The sequence below is a fragment of the Eptesicus fuscus genome, chromosome 8 (genome assembly GCF_027574615.1).
Source record: "Eptesicus fuscus isolate TK198812 chromosome 8, DD_ASM_mEF_20220401, whole genome shotgun sequence".
Classification (NCBI taxonomy): Eukaryota; Metazoa; Chordata; class Mammalia; order Chiroptera; family Vespertilionidae; genus Eptesicus; species Eptesicus fuscus.
Genome location: NC_072480.1, coordinates 102,069,557 through 102,088,035, shown reverse-complemented (window position 1 = coordinate 102,088,035; position 18,479 = coordinate 102,069,557). Strand labels below are relative to the sequence as shown.

The 18,479-nt window shown below is 40.5% G+C and overlaps 1 protein-coding gene across 2 annotated transcripts in view; it reads right to left on the bottom strand.

Moving 5' to 3' along the window:
* The window catches only part of GPM6A (glycoprotein M6A), a 186,276-nt gene that overhangs the window by 20,389 nt on the left and 147,408 nt on the right, over window positions 1-18,479 (bottom strand). For both annotated transcript variants that reach the window (XM_054720176.1, XM_008151881.3), the window contains exon 2: window positions 6,891-7,083. In XM_054720176.1, the coding sequence (XP_054576151.1) occupies window positions 6,891-7,083 (193 nt within the window). The remainder of the gene's footprint in view (window positions 1-6,890; window positions 7,084-18,479) is intronic.

Sequence of the window (18,479 nt, the reverse complement as noted above, 5' to 3'; positions counted from 1 at the left end):
TCTACTTAAAACCTTTGCCCATTTGTAAGTCTGGTAATTTGTTTGTTTTGCTATTGAGTGACAGGAGTTCCTTATATGTTTTGAATATTAATCTCTTATTGGACATGTGGTTTCCAAATATTTTCTCCCACTCTGCAGGTTGCCTTTCACTCTGCTGTGGTCTTTGCTGCACAGAAACTTCCAAGTGTGATGTAGTCCCACGTGTCTATTCTTGCTTTTGCCACATATCCAAGAAATCATCCCTAATACTGATATTACGAAGTTCTTCCCCTCTGTTTTCTTCTAGGAATTTTACAGTCTCAGGTCTTACATTTCATTCTGTAAACCATTTTGAGTTGATTTTTATTAATGATGTAAGATGGGGGAAAATTTCATTCTTTAGCAAGTGAATATCTATTTTCCTGAAATTCATTTGCTGAAGACACCATCTTGGCCCCATGGTGTCGTTTTGACACCTTGTTGAAAATCATTTCTCTGTGCATGCAAGGGTTTACTTCTGGGCTCTTAGGTCTGGAACTTCTTCACCAGCCTTGTCTGAACACCTTCACAGGGGCAGCCATGTACTCTTTAGAAAATTGACCCTCGGAAAGTTCTTTATACTAAGCCAAACAACGATTTCCCTATAAATTGGAACTCATTGGCCCAAACCTCTCTCTGACCCACAAAGAACAAAGCAAGTTTCCTTTCTACCTGATTATCTTAATATTATTTTAATATAAAATCATCATATTCTTATTTGTAACTATTTTCTTTCTAAAGTTGCTGTATTCCTGGCTGTTATCAAAGTAAACAGAAATTAGATCTTTGAATTCTAATTCAGCTTGAAATCTACTCAGATATTTACCTGAAATATCTACTCTAGTTAAAACCTAAGTTCATAGATTAATTACATGAATAGGTTGGCTCCACTGTGGTCCAGAGACCAACAGACTTTAGGAAGCATGATGGTGGCCATTCAAGTTGTGATACAGCTTCAGGGAAGACATCACCATCCTGATAGCCATGGTCACCACCATTATGATAGCCATGGTCACCATCATTATGATATCACTAGAGGCCTGGTGTACAAAGTTCGTGCGGGGGGTGGGGTGTCCCTCAGCCCGGCTTGCACCCTCTCCAATCTGGGACCCCTTGGGGATGTCCGACTGCTAGCTTAGGCCCAATCCCACTGGCAATCCCTCTCACAATCCAGGACCACTGGCTTCCAACTGCTCGCCTGCCTGCCTGCCTTGATTGCCCCCAACTGCCCACCCCTGCCGGCCCGATCGCCCCCTAACTGCTTGTTCCCCCACGCCGGCCTGATCTCACACCTAACTGCTTGCTCCCCCGTGCTGGCCTGATTGTGCCCCTAACTGCTTGCTCCCCTGATGGCCTGATCACCCCTAACTCCCTCTGCTTCGGCCCCTGCCACCGTGGCTTTGTCTGGAAGGAAGTCGGACATCTGGAAGATGTCCGGTCGACCCAGTATAATTAGCATATTGCCCTTTTATTAGTATAGATGGTCACCACCATTATGATATCCATGGTCACCACCATTATCACCAACATGTTCATCAAATGTTAGTGCTTTTAATGTGTAAACCATGTTACAATCATTTTAAAATGCCAACCTTAGGAATAGGCAGCATTAGTGAGTCCCTTTTACTGGTGAGGGACTGGGCAGAGGCAGAACTTGTCCAAGGTGAGGCATGTAGAAAGGAGCAGAGACCCAGGAAACAAACCCAGGGAGTTTGGTCCCAGAATCAGCACACACTCTGTTGTCTCTCTGTCTCAATTCTTCATGGTTTGTGTACTGGTTTGGTGGTTGTTGTTGTTTTATATTAGTGGGTTTTTTTTTTAGACACTCATTTCAGAACTACCAGTCTGGCTGAAATATTGCCCAAGGAGATGCTCACTGTTTATTTTATCAGAAGTTAAGAATTCAGTACGGTTTTCTAACTGAAGTTCTAGCTACAACTGAAATTAGTTTTGACTCTCCACAACTAATCAATAATCTCACATCAATACTAATCTGTCTGATCCTCGAACTTCTTATAAGTAGGAGACTTCAGCCAGCTGGTGTCATTATCAACCCCCTGAGTCAGAACAGATGGTTTGCGCATTGCAGTGCTTTCCATGAGCCTAGGAAACCTGGTTTTATCGTGCCATGAATTTATTCCTGCTTTCCTTTCCTTCTCACTCCCATCCATTAACTTACTGATAACAGTTTCCCATTTCATTAACACCCAAGGAATAAACATGAACAACAAGCAGACAAAGATTTATACACTCATTACATTAGTTGAGAGCAAAACCAGTATATCTATTTTATGAGCTTACTGCTTGCTTTTGCTTTCGGCAAACAGGAACTAATTTTTATGTGTGCATTAAATATCAAAGAATTCACTATCTAGTAAGCTCAGTTTTTAATGCATTGACCTCAAGTGACAGTCATAACATTTTGAAAATGAAATATAGTCATTCTGGAAATCAATAGTACCAAGCTGCCCAGCCCTCACTATAATCTGTCAAAACCCCGATACAATCCCTGTCTAATACATTTTAGGGGGAAGGGGTGTGTACTCGTCAATAAGGCTGTCCCTTGCTCAGTCCTCAGGAAAGTTATTCAAGGAGCCAAGTCACTGAGCCAAGTTAGTGGTTTGAATTCTTTGATATCTAATTTTCTAGCCAGTTTCCATATTTCATTGTCCTATATGTGGATCTGTTTTGCAAAAGTAAAATACCTACCGTACGTACTTGCTCACTCAGTCAAGAGACCCCATAGGGAGCACAATGATAACACCTTGCCAAGGGGCTGGCCGATGACAAAGTCTGAATCACAAACCAGAAACCAGGCCTCCTCTTGTAGTTGAATGTGGCATAGCTTTGAACTCTATCCCGTGCTGGGAGGCCTAACCGGCTAAGTGGGACAATAGAAGTTGTGCTTGATGTGTGGGAATAATTCCCCAACGGGAACAGTGGGTGAAATTACATACTCATTGTCACAACCATTTGGAGCCAGCAGATGACCATGGACTTGCCATACTAAACCGACAGATTAAGGGAGGAAAAGCTGCTGGGAGAACAAGTAAATGAGGAGGAGCAGAGCGAGTTCTAAATATGTATCAACGAGTCCCAAATCTTTGAGAAATTCGCTCTTTCCCTCTCTAGAGAGGTCTCACACCTTAAGTAGCATTTGACAAAATGATTGATGGGTGATGTCAGCTGAAGAACAGGAGCTACATTTCAGATTTCAGATCGCCATCCATTGGTGAAGGCTAGTGGTATTTAGAATGTTATGTCTAAAATAGAGATTTCATGAGAATGGAGGTGATTTGCAATTCATTCATGAGAAGAAGATTGGATGCTAGACAGATGGCTAGTGAAACGGAAGAGCCAGATCTCAGTGTGCCAGTCCTTCATGATTCCTGAGACTCGGAGACATTGACCGCCTTGAGATGTGTGTGTGTGTGTCGGATGAGGAAGACAGGGGTCTGGGACAACTGGCTTTACCTTTGGGTTCACACACCCAGTAAACAGGCTTCTCTCCCTTTATAAGCATGTGGTATAGAAGCGCTCAGTTTGACTGAATCAAGCATAAGAACGATGGAGAAAAGAAATTGACTCCGTAAATCACTAAGGCTGGCCAGCAAGTCTTTTCTCCACAATCATTCTCTTAAATCATTCTTTCCAAACCTGCCTTAGCTTATTTCCAAGTGTGTTTTGCCTGCCATCAGCTTTCACTTACCTCTGCTCTGTATTCCCTATTTCAAGTCTGTGTCTTACCTATTCTGATGGCTGAGATCCCTGTAAGGCAGCCCCACCTGAGGTAATCTCTACTTTGTCTGAACCTTTATGAAATTTTTGAATGTATCCATTGGTACTAGTTGTACCGAGTAGTTAATGGTGCGTTATCTTCCCTCTGTGTTTTCATGACCTGTTTGTTGACAGAATCTCAATTCATTTGGTAGCATCACAGGGTCTGGTATAGGAATTTTGGTTATTTGAAGTCTGATAGGAGAGATCATTTGAGCCCTTGCTTTTATTCCTGTCAAAATGGTATCCTTTCCAATCCAACCATGCATTATTGGTTTTGCATTTCACTTCCAATCTAAGAGACCAGCTTTTGGTAAAAGTGCTAAACTAAGCATGGTCTCTGACTTCTCTCCTGAACTCCCTCAGAGCTTTAGCAGAGCTCTGTGGTATATTAAATTTTACTGTATAAATGTCAAATAAATATCTTGACAATTGGTTTCTGATAAATGTATACAACCATCTCATGACATTTATTAGGCTTGTATTTCTTTAAATTATCTATCCCAAAACTAAAGTTAGCAATTTGGATGTGGTCTAAATACAGAGGATCTGGAGATTTTAAGGACATCTGTGGTAGCTTAAAATAATGCACAGTGAAAATATATTTTGTCCAGTGTAGGCTGAAATAAAACGAAAAAGAAAATGTCAGTTTTATCACATTAAAATATATCCATGCAATCATTTTCTTAAGGTTCTATAAAACTAACTTGCAACAATCCAAATCATTTTCAATAGTTTAATTATATTTCAAATGATGATGATCATTTATAAACTCTCAAGGATCAATTCATGCTATATAGCCAATATAATGGAAATTGATAAATTATCTACTGTGGGCTTAAAGAAATAAATTTAATGGATAATGCCAATTTTTCAGAACTATCATTTCCATTTGTCAGTGACATAGAGAAACTTTAAATTGATACTTCAGAGTTAGGGAATATGTTTGTGTTTTTTTTCCTATTTTATATGCCTGCTAAATTCCACTTTAAAAAAAATCTTTATTGTTGAAAGTATTACATATGTCTCTTTTTCCCCCATGGACCTCTCCCAGCTTACCCCTGTCCCCCCATCCCAGGCCTTCAACCCCCTATACAATTGCTAAGATTTCAAAACAACCTAAGTGCCCATCAGTAGATGAGTGGATTAAAAAGTATCTACACAATGGAATACTACACAGCTGTAAAAAAGAAATAACTCATACAATTTGCAACAGCATGGATGGACCTGGAGAGCATTATGCTAAGTGAAATAAGCCAGTCAGAGAAAGGTAAGTATCACAAGATCTCACTCATTTGTGGAATCCAATGAACAACATAAACTGATGAAGAAAAATAGATCCAGAGACAGAGAAGAATCGAACAGACCATCCAACCTCAGAGGGAAGGCGGGGGTGAATGGGTGGGTGGGAAGAGATCAACCAACGAACTTGTATGCATATATGCATAACCCATGGACACAGGAATATGTTTTTAAATAAATCTAGTTTTTAAGTAAGTGGATAATGAACTACTTCTAGTATATTTTAGATAAACACAAATATTTCAACTTCCCTTTCCCTAAAGTTTTTGCTACCACTCAGGGTACCTGCCCTCCACCCACCAGTAGGGAATTCTTGCCCTGTGATTTGATAGTAATGTGCATCTCCTTTTCTCGTTTCATGGAAATAAGCAACTTTAATAAATAAAGTAACAAGTATAACTTACGAGCAATGCTTTTCTCAAGACAATCTATGTATCTGTAGCTGATGGGTTATTTAAAAAATAGCAATATGTTATATTTTCTGAAATTGGGGTTGGAGAAACGTTATCTTCTAGTTAGAAAGTTGTCCAGCTTGCCCAAGTGCTGTCTTAGACTAGGGTCTGAGGTGATAATTACCGTATTTTCTGCCATATAAGACGACTGGGCATATAAGATGATCCCCAACTTTTCCAGTTAAAATATAGAGTTTGGGATATACCCGCCCTATAAGATGACACCTGGCGAATAAGACAACCCCTGACTTTTGAGAAGATTTTCCTGGGTTAAAAAGTCGTCTTATACGCCGGAAAATATGGTATACCTGGCCAGTAGGAACTGCCCTGGTAAATAAGAATGTGATTAATCCCTTTTTGATCGAGTTATATAAGTCAAAGGCAAAGTCACTCTACCAGCCATATAACTACCAAGACTTGTAACTCTAAAAGCATCCCATTCCAGAAAAATTATACACATTAAGAAGGTTTTAATTTATTTAGAATGACAAAATAAAGCAATGTGAACAGCAGTCTCAAGAAGCATGAACTAACTGCAAGAAGCTGTGTGGGCAAGAAATCGCCAAATAAATGATCTGAACTGGGAATTGACTGGAAAGTAAGTTCTTCTGTAGTTCAGTTCTAAATGTTTGCTCCCTATAATGTTAGGCAGTCAGGGACTGAAGCTTGAACCACAAACTCTTTTCTACCTCCAGACTATGCCCGTGTTCTCTTTTTAAACAACATTAACATCCCCATAATTTAGTGGCCCCAGGAGTTTACATGCTGTGGGTAAAGTGTACATTTGAAGAGGAATTGGTGCTGGGGAAAGGGACTCATTGTGTCTTATGACTTGTCCTTTTGCAGGAGTCAATAAGGAACCTTTCACCATGTTAACTTAGTAGTCACCTCAATCCTGTGATACAGGAAAAGAGAGTTGATAGAACACCCATGGTTGAGTACCCAGCGAGTTTGGGTGATTTTCCTAGAGTCAGCAGCAGAGTCTCCATTTACACTAGGCCCTGTGCTCCATCTTGTTTTCTACCCTATTAGCAAAGCCTCTGCTCAGATGACAAGAGTAACAGAAACTTGAGCAATCCACTTAATGGTAACCGAATTTTGGGTAAAGCATTACAGTCAAGGAACACACAAATTAAGTCCAAATTAAGTTGGGCTCTGATATTCTGCTCTGCAGCCTGTGCTCGTGGTCAGGGTCAATGTCCTTTTGACTCGTGTACATAACCTAAGAGAATTCTGTTCGTCTGTATAACATTGCCTCACTGAACTCTAGAGGCCATGCATTTCACACACAGCAATGTGCACATATACTCTGGAAATGAGAAGCCACACAGAGCGACCTACATGGTAAAGACGTCCAGCGTGTCTCCGGCAGTTCTCGCCATCTCGAAGTAGGTTTGCAGGATGTTGACAGTCCCAGAAAGCGCCTCATGACCACAGCCACAGAACAGGGCCACGCCAGCATACAGCAGGATGGTGGCGATCAGAGAGGCGTAGGGAATGCCTCCCAGGCATTTAATACAGCACTCGAAACACCCTGCACAAGAAAACAGAAAAAAGGCATAAATTAGTATTTTTTGTTCATCTAATTTATTTTTTTTTCGAATTTCAGCATTATGGGAAAGTATATTTGCATTTGTAGATGACATCAGGTCAACCCTGTCAATCAAGTCCTAGGTTGCCCTGAAGGGTATAAATATCAAGTTCCTTAATTATGAACCTTCCTCCAAACAAGAGAATGATGGCGTCTGCTGATGGCTTCCTCCTCCAACCCAAAAGAACAGAATCCCTTCCTTGCCACCCAGACGTCCGCTAACAATGAATCTACACAGATATGCACGCATGTCATTCCATCTTGACTCATGGCTCTCAAGTTTCACATGCTGAAGCTTTTATTTCAATGAAATTCATTCTTCTGAACTCCCTGTAGATGTATTGTTTTTAAACATTGAGTCAAAATCTGTTATTTGGGAACTCAATTGAGTGAACTTTAGCTAGCAATTTTTAAACGTGAAAGAGCAGACTGGACAATGCCAGTATCCTGCACGTGGTAAGGCAAATTATTTTAGAATCTTTTTAGTTCAGATAATTGATGTATGTTGCTTTTCTAGTGACTCATAATGCAAATCTGTTTCTTGCTGTGCTGCATGGTAAACAAAATGAGAAAGGTATTGGCACAGTGGGAAAGAGAGAGCAGGGCAAGTTAGCATCCTGGTCCACCACTGTGTGTGTTTTTGGCAAGTTTATTCTTTCAATTTCGCCATTTGCAAAAAGGTGACAGTAAGATTGCCCTCAAATGATTCTTGTGAGCATTAAATGAGTTAATAGTGCATGACAGAGGAGCTACTCAGTAAGTGTCCACTTTAACGTGAATATTAACTATTATTGTGTTGCAATACGGCTTTCATAATTTTTTTTGACCACAGTGATCACTTTTGAAGTTTTGTCACTTTAGCCTTGATTTTCAAAAGATGCCTTTAAGCATTTAGCTTGAGAAATAAAAAAACCATTGTTGTTAATATTCAAATTAAGCACCAGAATTTTCTAGGTGACTTATAGGTATCTTCTACCAAAATCTGACTAGAAAGCCTAAGTGTCTATGTTTTGCAATAAGAAATACTGATGAGCCACATACTATGTGCCAGCCACTGGTGAGCGGTCACAGTTAGGGAAGAGGGCTGACAGGCTACAAGGAAGATGGCTTGTCTCACCTCGGGCCACCTCTGACCACCACTCCTTCCCCCGACACGTCCTACTCCAAAGGTTTCCTCCTACTTCTCTCCTTTGGGAAATCCTTGATTGAATTTTTTTTTTTTCGGAATGTTGAAGCCCCTCAAAAACTCTCCACATAACTGCCTTTTTCTTTCCTCAGAAACGAATGGGACTAGAAAATGCATTGTTATTTATTGTACGTAAGTCCCAGGAAGATCTGTGTGCATTTTATCTGGAACACCTATATGTTTGTAGCAACATATGATACATGCAATGATCGCAAAGTTCCGGTGAGCAGCAACTTCATATTCAGAGGGTTATTTAAATACTGACCGTTGAACTGGCTTTCTTAAGAGAATTACAGCTCATCTCATCTGTTCCAGAAGAGATTAAAAAGAAAGGAAGCCAGAACACCTCCTTGCTTCCATAGCTTTGCCTCTACAGGAAAAATCATTTCCTGAACACTCCTCCCCCGACACACACACACACACACACACACACACACACACACCCCAGGTGGGGAAGTAGAAAAGGTTAGAACAGCTTGACGCTTCATACGATAGGAGGAAATATCTCCAGCAGATGGAGGAGACCAGTGTGTGTAGTATCTGAATGTCACTGAACACAGTTGTGGATAGAGATGAACAGAGTAGCGGAAGAATCTTTGAACTATTCTCAGTCTCGCCATGGTGTAAAATTGACATCTTACTGATCATTTAAAAATTAAAACAAATAAAATTAGTGCCAACTCAAGGAAGAGTTACTCCTAATTTTGGCAAGTGCCTCAAACAGCCCCATGATCTCAAATCCCATTCCTTTGTGATTTCTCTCCCCGATTGTTCTCGAAGAATTTGATACAGATTTGTGAGATTGCTACTACAGGCATGGAGGTGTCAAGGCCAGAATAACAAGTTCAACAAAACCCTTCAGAATGGAATTTCAAATATAAAGAAAAGGGTCCAAACATCAAATTCCTAGATAGGAATTACCTTTGCTGGGTCCTAGACCTAAAGCATATAACAATAAAGATAAAATCAGGAGGAGTTGGGCTTAGGAGCCAATGACGTGGTAAACTCACAGATGATCACCAAAACTGCCACGGAGGACATCTGGTTCATTCCATTACTAGTTCAGAGTTAGTTTCCACTCATTTCACATTTTCCTGATTGAGGTTTAGATGGACCAATACTAGCCTCCATGCCAGCAAGTATCCTTAGTTACCTAGACTATATATTCCTAGTGTGTATGTGTGTGTGTGTGTGTGTGTGTGTGTGTGTGTACGCACACGTGCGCTATTAGTGTCACAGTCATTAATTATGGCTTTAATTGAGTAGTGACTTTTAAATTTAGAAAAGCATGAGATAAATTGCAATGCTGAGCAACCCTAAATTGACAACCCCGAGTTAACAGGCATTTCCAAATGAGTTTAAGATCTCCAAATTAAATGGAAATCTTTCTTTTATTCCCTGTTCAAATGCTGCCATTTAAATTGCTCAGAATTATATTACCCCTATTGACAAATACACATTCCTCTAAACCTCCATTCCTTCCAGGTCAGGCTGGAACCATTCAGTTTACTAGTAAGTCCGGGTCCTCTGCAAAACTGTCACTCAAAGTAAGAAACTTTGAGTGCCTCATCTTGCACAGTTTGCACTTGTGATGGACTAATTACCCCGAGCTTCCGCAGGGCCTGAGTTGCCTGTTGGATTGAAACGAAGACTCTCAGAGCTCCCATCTGGAAAGCAGTGCATCGTCTCAGCATTTTCTCCAGCTGCCAGAAGCCCACGTAGTTGCTGGCAGGGGAGGGAGCTTCTTCCCACCCACAGTGAGAAGCAGCCTTGGCAGAGCAGCAGCGTTGCCACAGCAACCAGGCTCCTGGGCCCAGGATATGCTCCCAACCCTCCTTCTTGGAGGCTGTGGATTCTGCTGCCACCCATCACCACATTGTCACTGCACCTCAGATGAGAAACCAGTCTGTTAAATCAATACCTCTGAGAGCATCCTGAGTGGAGTGTGGGCACTGGAAGGAAACACCTTTCTTCAGAAATTATGAAGACAATAGAGAGTCCTTGGCACCAGAACCATTTTCAGGACCAGATATAATGAGAACAGGGCCCACTGATTCTTGAATAGAGCTAATGGTTCAAATGTTGAACATGGAATTTACATGGGACTAGAACTGCCTGTAATACACAAAGAAGCATTCCTCAGATCCAGTTCCTGGGTGCATTTTCTCAAATGAATTAACACTAAATTAAAGGGAATAGGATACCTCCAGCACAGTCTGAAACATTAGCATTTGCCCAATGCTTTGTGGGGTTATAAGTTGACTTATCCCAACACAAAAATTACAAACAAAATAAAAACTCTTAAGCTAGCCTATTTTTTTAAAAAGATGAGCTATATGGTTAATTTACTTCCACTTAAACATTGTGAAATAAGCACAAGCCATTGCATTTGCTCACCCCACAGATGCTCCAAAATAAATGGGGAAGGAATCTAACCCAACAGAACTGGCATGGGAGACAGACAGCTGAGAAGCCAGACCAACGCAACGGTGGCCCATCGAAAGGAGGATGACAAAGGAGATTGACAAGAGACTGGCAGTATATTCATTGGCAAACTTTCTGAGCACCATTTACCAATGAGTTGATTCTTCTCTCCCATCCTACAGCATCACCTTGTCATTACCAAGCATCCAGAGAGGCTTGGGTTTGTCTATGGGCTGTCCCTGGGCCACGCCGCATTGCCCTATAGTAGGTCTTGCTTTGGTGGAGGAAATTCCCCACCTTGTTCATCTTCCTCCTGTGTGTCATGCTATTCATGGCCCTTTTACAATAACATATACATTTTAGGGACAGTTCATCTGACTCCCCAATTTAACTCATTGGGATTCTGATTGGTATTTTCATCGTGATTTTTAAAAAATATATTTTATTGATTTTTTTACAGAGAAGAAGGGAGAGGGATAGAGAGTTAGAAACATCAATGAGAGAGAAACATCGATCAGCTGCCTCCTGCACACTCCCTACTGGGAATGTGCTTGCAACCAAGGTACATGCCGTTGACTGGAATCGAACCTGTGACCCTTCCGTCCGCAGGCCGACGCTCTATCCACTGAGCCAAACCAGTTAGGGCGTGATTTTGCATCTAAAAAAATTGCAAAATTCTCTTTGGGACCCTCTGAATTATTTTCATTTTGTGAATTACTTTGAGAGTGTTATGTTGATAATCGTACCATCTGTGAAAATTTTGAGCTTTATCTCTTTTCGTTCTTTGTACCTTCTCATCTACTTTTCTATTGACTTTGTTGGGTAAAATGCAGTGAGGAGAGTGGTAGTAATGAAAAAAAGGCACCTTTTCTTGTTCCTGATATATTTTTTTAAAAAAAGCACTTTTCATGTTTTACCATGAACTGTAATGCCTGCTGTTGGTTTATTGGTTAAGGATGGTAAGGTCTTTTTAATTCTGAATTCCATAACATGCTTTTATCCCCATCTGTTGAAATAATTTTATGTTTTTGGTTTTGTTTTTTTTCCTCTGCCATTTCAATCATTATTTTCTAATTTAAGCTAAACTTGAATTCTTGAGAAAAATCCAACTGAATCATACTGTATTTTTTAATGCATTGCTGAATTTGTCATGCTAACATTTTGTTCAATACTTTTGCATTTACCAATTCATTCCAGAAATAGGTATTCAGCCCTCACCAGGCACTGAAATAAAGAAAACCCCTACTTTCATCCTAGGGGTGGGAGACAGAAAATACACGGGAGGCAGAAGTGATACATGTGAGATTGTGAAAAGTGCAGAGAAGAAAACAAACCAGGGGAGAGGGGTAGGGACTATCGGCCTAATGGCTTCAGTGTCCGTGATTTTCAGGGAAGGAATGACTGAGAGGACATTTTCAGAGAGACAGGAAGGAGGTAAAGGAGCCTTGCAGGAGGCTGTTCTCTCAGAGGCTGTCTGGGAGAAGGGGTTTCAGAGGAAAAGTCAATGCCAATGTCCTGAGGCCAGTAGAGGCCCAGGGAGTTTGAGGAAAATCTGAGAAGCCAGTGGTGGTAAAATAGATAGAACTAAAGGAACGTAGGATGAGGTTATAACCATAATGGGTATGACAGGACAGCTAATTTTTGTTTACTTGTTTTGGATCAAGTTTACCCTAGTCTTGTAAAGCAAGTACCAATTCCTCTGGCCTGGGTTGTCGGCGCAAGGGTTAGCTGCACGGCAATTATTTGGTGGAATCAGCCAGTAAAACATTTCCGGCCACTTGTGTACTTTATGGAAAGAAGTTTAACTACTGATCCGACTTGTTAATGGTTATAGAACTAACCAAGTTTTCTTTTTCTTCTTAAGTCTATTTGCTAAGTTCCATATTTCTAGGCATTTATAAATTTAAGTTCAGATTTAAATTTTTGATGAAATTGTAGGTAACTTTATTTTATGATATTTTGAATTTATTAATCATCTTCACACATTTTATTTCTCTAATGATTTCAATTCCTTCCTTCCTCCCTTCCTTCTTCCCATCCTTTTGTCCTTCTTTTCTTCACCCCTACCACCTCACCTCTCTCTCTCTCTCTCTCTCTCTCTCTCTCTCTCTCTCTCTCTCTCTCTTCTCTCTCTCTCTTTCTCTACAGTGCATCTGTCAAGACAGCCTATGTTTTATGTTCTATGATGCCACAAAATAAAATAATGTTCAATGGCTTAAAACATCACATTTATTTTTCAATCAGGCTATGCTGTAACATGTACACCCCAGATTAGTCATGGGCTCTCTGCCCATTCAGAAACAGAGACTTATAAAGGAGACATCCTCTTGATTACGAATAGTCATAACACCAGAATAAAGAACATCAGGAAGCTCTCACTTTAAAAAGGAATTACTCCGGGCTGCCAGGGACACGCCAATGGCTAGTTTTCACAATACAGATAGAGGCCCACAATCACAGGGACTCGGCGAGTAGCAGTAATGGTGATCATGCTAAGTAATTAAAATGGTTTTTCAATATGGCTCTTCTTTCTGGTATGATTATTTTATGTTTCATTATTTTCTATTTTAAATTAGTTCTTTAGTTTACTTTCTATGGGTACATTTTGCTGTACATTTCATGATGTCTTGAGATGAATGCTGAGCTCTTTAATTTTCAGTCTTTCTTCATTTCTAATAAAAACATTTAAAGATATAAAGTTCCCTCTGATTTTATTTCCACAAGTTCTCATATATAATATTTCTATTATTGTTCACTTATAAAAATTTTTTCTAAAGTCTATCATGATTTCTTCTTTATATATACATATTTTTATTGATTTCAGAGAAGAAGGGAGACCGAGAGGGAGAGACAGAAACATCAATGATGAGAGAGAATGACTGAGTGCCTACTGCATGCCCCACACTGGAGATTGAACCCACAACCCAGGCATGTACCCCAACAGGACTCAAACCATGACCTCCTGGTTCATAGGTCAATGCTCAACCACTGAACCATGCCCTCTGGGCTCATGATTTCTTTTTGACACATACTTTCTTTATATATTTATTTTCTTTGGTTATTTTTTTTTTTGTTTAACTTCCAAATATATGAGATTTTCTATTTTTCAGTTTATTTGTTTTTACCTTAATTGCATTGTCATTAGAAAGCACAGTCTATACAATAGCAATTCAGAATTTATGTTGAATGTCTTTACCTTATTTTTAAAAATGTATTTTTCATCACCATTTATCCGCCCTATACCCTCCTCCACCTCTACCCCTGCTCCCTCAGCAATCACCACACTGCTGTCCATGTCCATGACGACTTCCTTTAAATTAAATCTTAGACTTTATTAATAATATTCTAATAACTATGCATGATGTCAGATGGGTATGAGATTTATTGGGATGATCACTTAGTAAGTTATATTCTGTCTAATCACTGGGGTGTACACCTGAAACTAATATAATATTGTATGTCAACCATAATTGGAAAATAAAAAATGATTAAAAAATAAATCTAAGACTTGAGAGCTTTTCAGTCTCGAAAGGGAACAGAAGTTAAGGTCATAACACAGCAGAGCTTGCTTCTATCAGTTCCTGGGGAGATGTCTTTCTCCCTCAACAACACCCAAGGTAAAGACAGAACTTTTCTTTTCTGTCCTGCACAGAATTGTGGTCATTACTGTTGTTCTGTCTGTTGTTGTTTTGTTTAAGTCTGTATTTTTGGTTCAGCCTTCCACTCAAGCCTTCCAGAGTCCTGGTTGTCCGCTGTGTATACCAAGCTCACTCCCATCAGGGACACAGGCTGGTTCCTAACCTCCACCTCCAGAATCAAGGTCAACAAATCAGAGTGTCAGTGAGCCCAGAGTTCAACATTACTCAGGTAAAGTAGAAAAATGCCTTGCTGTAAAAACAGAAGATGACAATAATACCCTGGTTCAAAATTATGCTTTGCAGAAAGCTTTCACTGTAAACTTTATGGTCAACAGGCTTCCTGACAGCCGACCCTTTAGTTGATGACATAGCTGTCTATATTTTCAAAGCATTCTAGCATATAGTTCAAATAGGCCCAATATTATAAAACTTACATTTTATTTAGATATATTCCTGGCCTAAACAGAGTACAGAGTTAAGGTAAACATTGGAATAATTGGGGACAAAGTGCCATTATCAAGATAACAAACTCAAATGACAGCTTTTAATGTTAAATATTTTAGTCATTGCTATAATACCATGCTTAAATTACTTCCGAATTTTAAAAAGAAATTCTTGAATAGGCAGAATTTGGAGATTTTCTTCATAACCTCCTAACTTTGTGGCTGGGTACTAAGGTCACCAGGGATTTCATCAAATACAGAGCCTCCAGGATCCCCTCTGTAGAAAAGGCCTGTTTCTGTCAGGAGCATCGGTGGCCTCTGATGTGCAGAGGCAGCAGCACATGGGAACTGTGCAGGGTTACACATGACCACACTCAATGCCAGCACGCTCGAAAACGAGCGAGTGAACTAGATACATGTGTAATGCAGGGATTAAAAGGGATTTGCTCTAGGAATGTTGAACAGGATTGAACAAAGTCTACAGCGTCGAACGAAATGGCATCCGTGAGAATTCTTGAACAGTTCCAGTGCATGAGAAACAGGGCCAAGACTTCCCACGCATTGGTCTGTGTGATCTCCATGCCCCACGTGGGGGGTTCATTACAGACAGGTGATTTCTCAAATGACTATTGAGCATTGATCCTGAAAAGTAGATGAATGTTCTGGGAGAATAGCGATATTTTTCTTTTTAAAATATTTTTACTATGAAAATGCTTATGATTAGTAACATTTACAATTTTCAAAAATATATCCCTAATTATGGGACATTCTGTATTGGTCAACGTGACTAAGCAAGAATGTTTTGATTAACTGAGCTGATTTCCCCGAGACCGGAAAGTTAATTGCTTCAGTGGAGCCATCCTCTCTGACTGGATAAATAAGGCCAAGGGTGAGAGAGCTGGGGGTGGGGGCATTATTCTGATGTGCGAGCAGAATCCTTGGGAGGAGGAAGGTGGAGCAGAGGCTGCTGAGTCCAGACTCCTGTGCGGTTTCTGCAGAACACATCTTGCTTGTTCAGATGACGTTAGAAATCCAGGTAAAGCCCTCATCTTCTCCTGTAATGACTGAACCGATTAACATAAATATGGCACGGCCTGTTTCCTCACAGCCCCCAGATCTGTTCAAGATGTTGTTAGTGTGTTGGCTGGGGTATCCATTGCAGCCTAGCAAGCCATGCCAAAAATATATTAGCTTAAAACAACAATATGTTGTGGTTTCTCACATCTTCCTGGCTTTCCTGGACTCCAATGGACAGTTCTCACTTGGACTCATTCCAGTGGCTGTAGCTGAAAGGGGAATAGGGCTGGAGGCAATGAATGCTCCATTGGGGGTGGGCGCTAAATGGGATGAATGGGGTCTTGAGAGCATGCCTGGGGTATGACTTCCTAGGAGCATCTCACTTCAGGTGGTCTCTGAGAGAGAGAGAGAGAGAGAGAGAGAGAGAGGAAGTCAAAGATTCCTATCTTCTTAAAGGCTGAGTCCAGAAATGGCAGAGCATCATTTTCGCCACAGTCGACTGTCCAAGTCCTCATAGGTAGCCCAGGTTTCGGGGCGTTGAGAAATTGACTTGAATCCTGGATGGGAGGGGTGATAAAGAGTTTGCAGTCCTCTTTAATCTGCCACAAAACATCCAATTTAAACTTGAACTCTCTACCCAGGATTGCTTTGTTTTTCTCCATGACACTCATCAGCATCTGATGTACTATTTATCTTATTTGTTGACTTTATTGACTCTCCTCGCCACAGTGTAAAAAACTCTGAGGTCAAACATTTCTGGGTTTTGCTCATTTCTGTATGCGAATTCCTAGAAAAATACCTGATACATGATAGATGCTCAATTAACAGTTGTTGAATAAATGAATTAATTGGGAAATCTGTTCTGACAACCAACCAGAATGGGTCAAAAAGAGGTCGTCTCAAAGCTCCCACCGTGTTTACCTCACAGACAAGTGTCAGAATCATGGCAATTTCCGACTTTGGGAGCAAGACAGAGACACTTGTAGGGTGGCTATTAGTTACTACACTAGCTTTCCTTTTTTTCTTTTCTTGTCCCCAAATCAGCTGCTTTTTCTTTCAGAGTAATTGAAACAGTGCTTATATAGGTTCTCTAATGGTCTCCTGATAGTTACATTATGCTGTTTTACCCTGAACATTCCCAGAAGTTTCAAAATGGGCACATACCAGGTGGTTTTTACAATTAGTCACAAACTGCTCTCTTGAAATACTGGCAAGAGCATCTCAGTGGTCAAGCACATTTGGACATAGGCAAACCGGCAGCATTTCTAAGTGGAAATGGCATTTCTGCAGGCAGTATCTTTTCTCAAGCATCACAGACTTTCAAAAGGTAAATATATTTTTAAATCCACAGAATGTTTCTTTTCTCCTGTCTCTTTCTCTCATTAGAGGAGCTAATGTCACACGCGTTGCTCCCTGAAGGCCAGGGAAGCTCAAGTTCAAAGCCTCTAATAAATCTTGTTAAGTATTATAGAGGAAATGCTGATTTTATCTGAGCCAACGATAAGCCTGCCATCTTGTTGCCTCTATCACAATCTGAATGAGCACCATGATCACAAAATATAGACGCACTTTTTTTATCACAGAGATTTTCACTCCTGACTAATTTGTCCTGGACCCCTGATACTCAGTGTCCTTTGCTTCTTTGGATCCTATCCCATATGACTCCTAGATAGTGGCGACTGAAAAATAAGTGTTGAGAGAGAGATGCGAAGGCAACAAAGCAGTGTGGACACGTGCTGACAGACATGCCTGTTGGCTCCCTTTGTGTTCCGCTCGCCATGGGGCGCATCTTCATGAGAGCTCAGCCTCATGTGAAAATCTGTGCTTCACATGAATCTCTTTATTCCGTGTCCCTAATCCCCAGGATTGTGTGAATGCACACAAAACTCATTTTCAGCTCCTGCCAGTCCCCTCAGGTGGCTGTGAAGTTAGAGTTGCTGCAGAAGAACAGAAGAATGCCCCGGGAACCTGAAATACAACATGTGAGTCCATAGTCTCCAGGACCACCCTATGCTGGGGATGGCGCTCGGGTACTGCGGTGTGCCCAGGGTTTGATCAGGAGCTTCTGAGACCAAAGACTAGGATTTCGGTAACTTGACACATCCAGCATTTCATACCCCATTTGGCTCATGAACCCAGCAAGCATGGGTTCACTCTAAGGAATTCTATTTGCTGTTCTTTGTTGGCTTTAGTGACTTATGCACAGGAAGGTTGAGTCAACTTCACCCAACAAAATCTCTATCCTTCAATTTCAGTTATATTGAAAAAAAATGTACTGGAGTCACGCAACAAGAAAACCAAAGTTTGGAGCTTAACCATGGGCAAACCTTACAGGTGTATTTCCTAAGTAGAGGAAAACAGTAATTTTTGCTTTTGGCCATGACTGGTCCTTGTTAAGGTATAATTAAAAGACCCCATAGAAAGTAATAGAAGAACTGTGTTCTATTTATGCTTTTTTTCCAGTAAGTCACTTAAACTTTTCTAGTATATGTTTTTTATATTTTTAAAAAAGCAAAATCTTATTTTAGAAAAGTCCTTTGGGGGGTTGTGTGGGGTATACAATTGCCTTTTCTATCCTTAAAGCTGCTGTGTAAACTCAGCAAAGCCCTAGGTTGGACGGTCCTTAAAGAC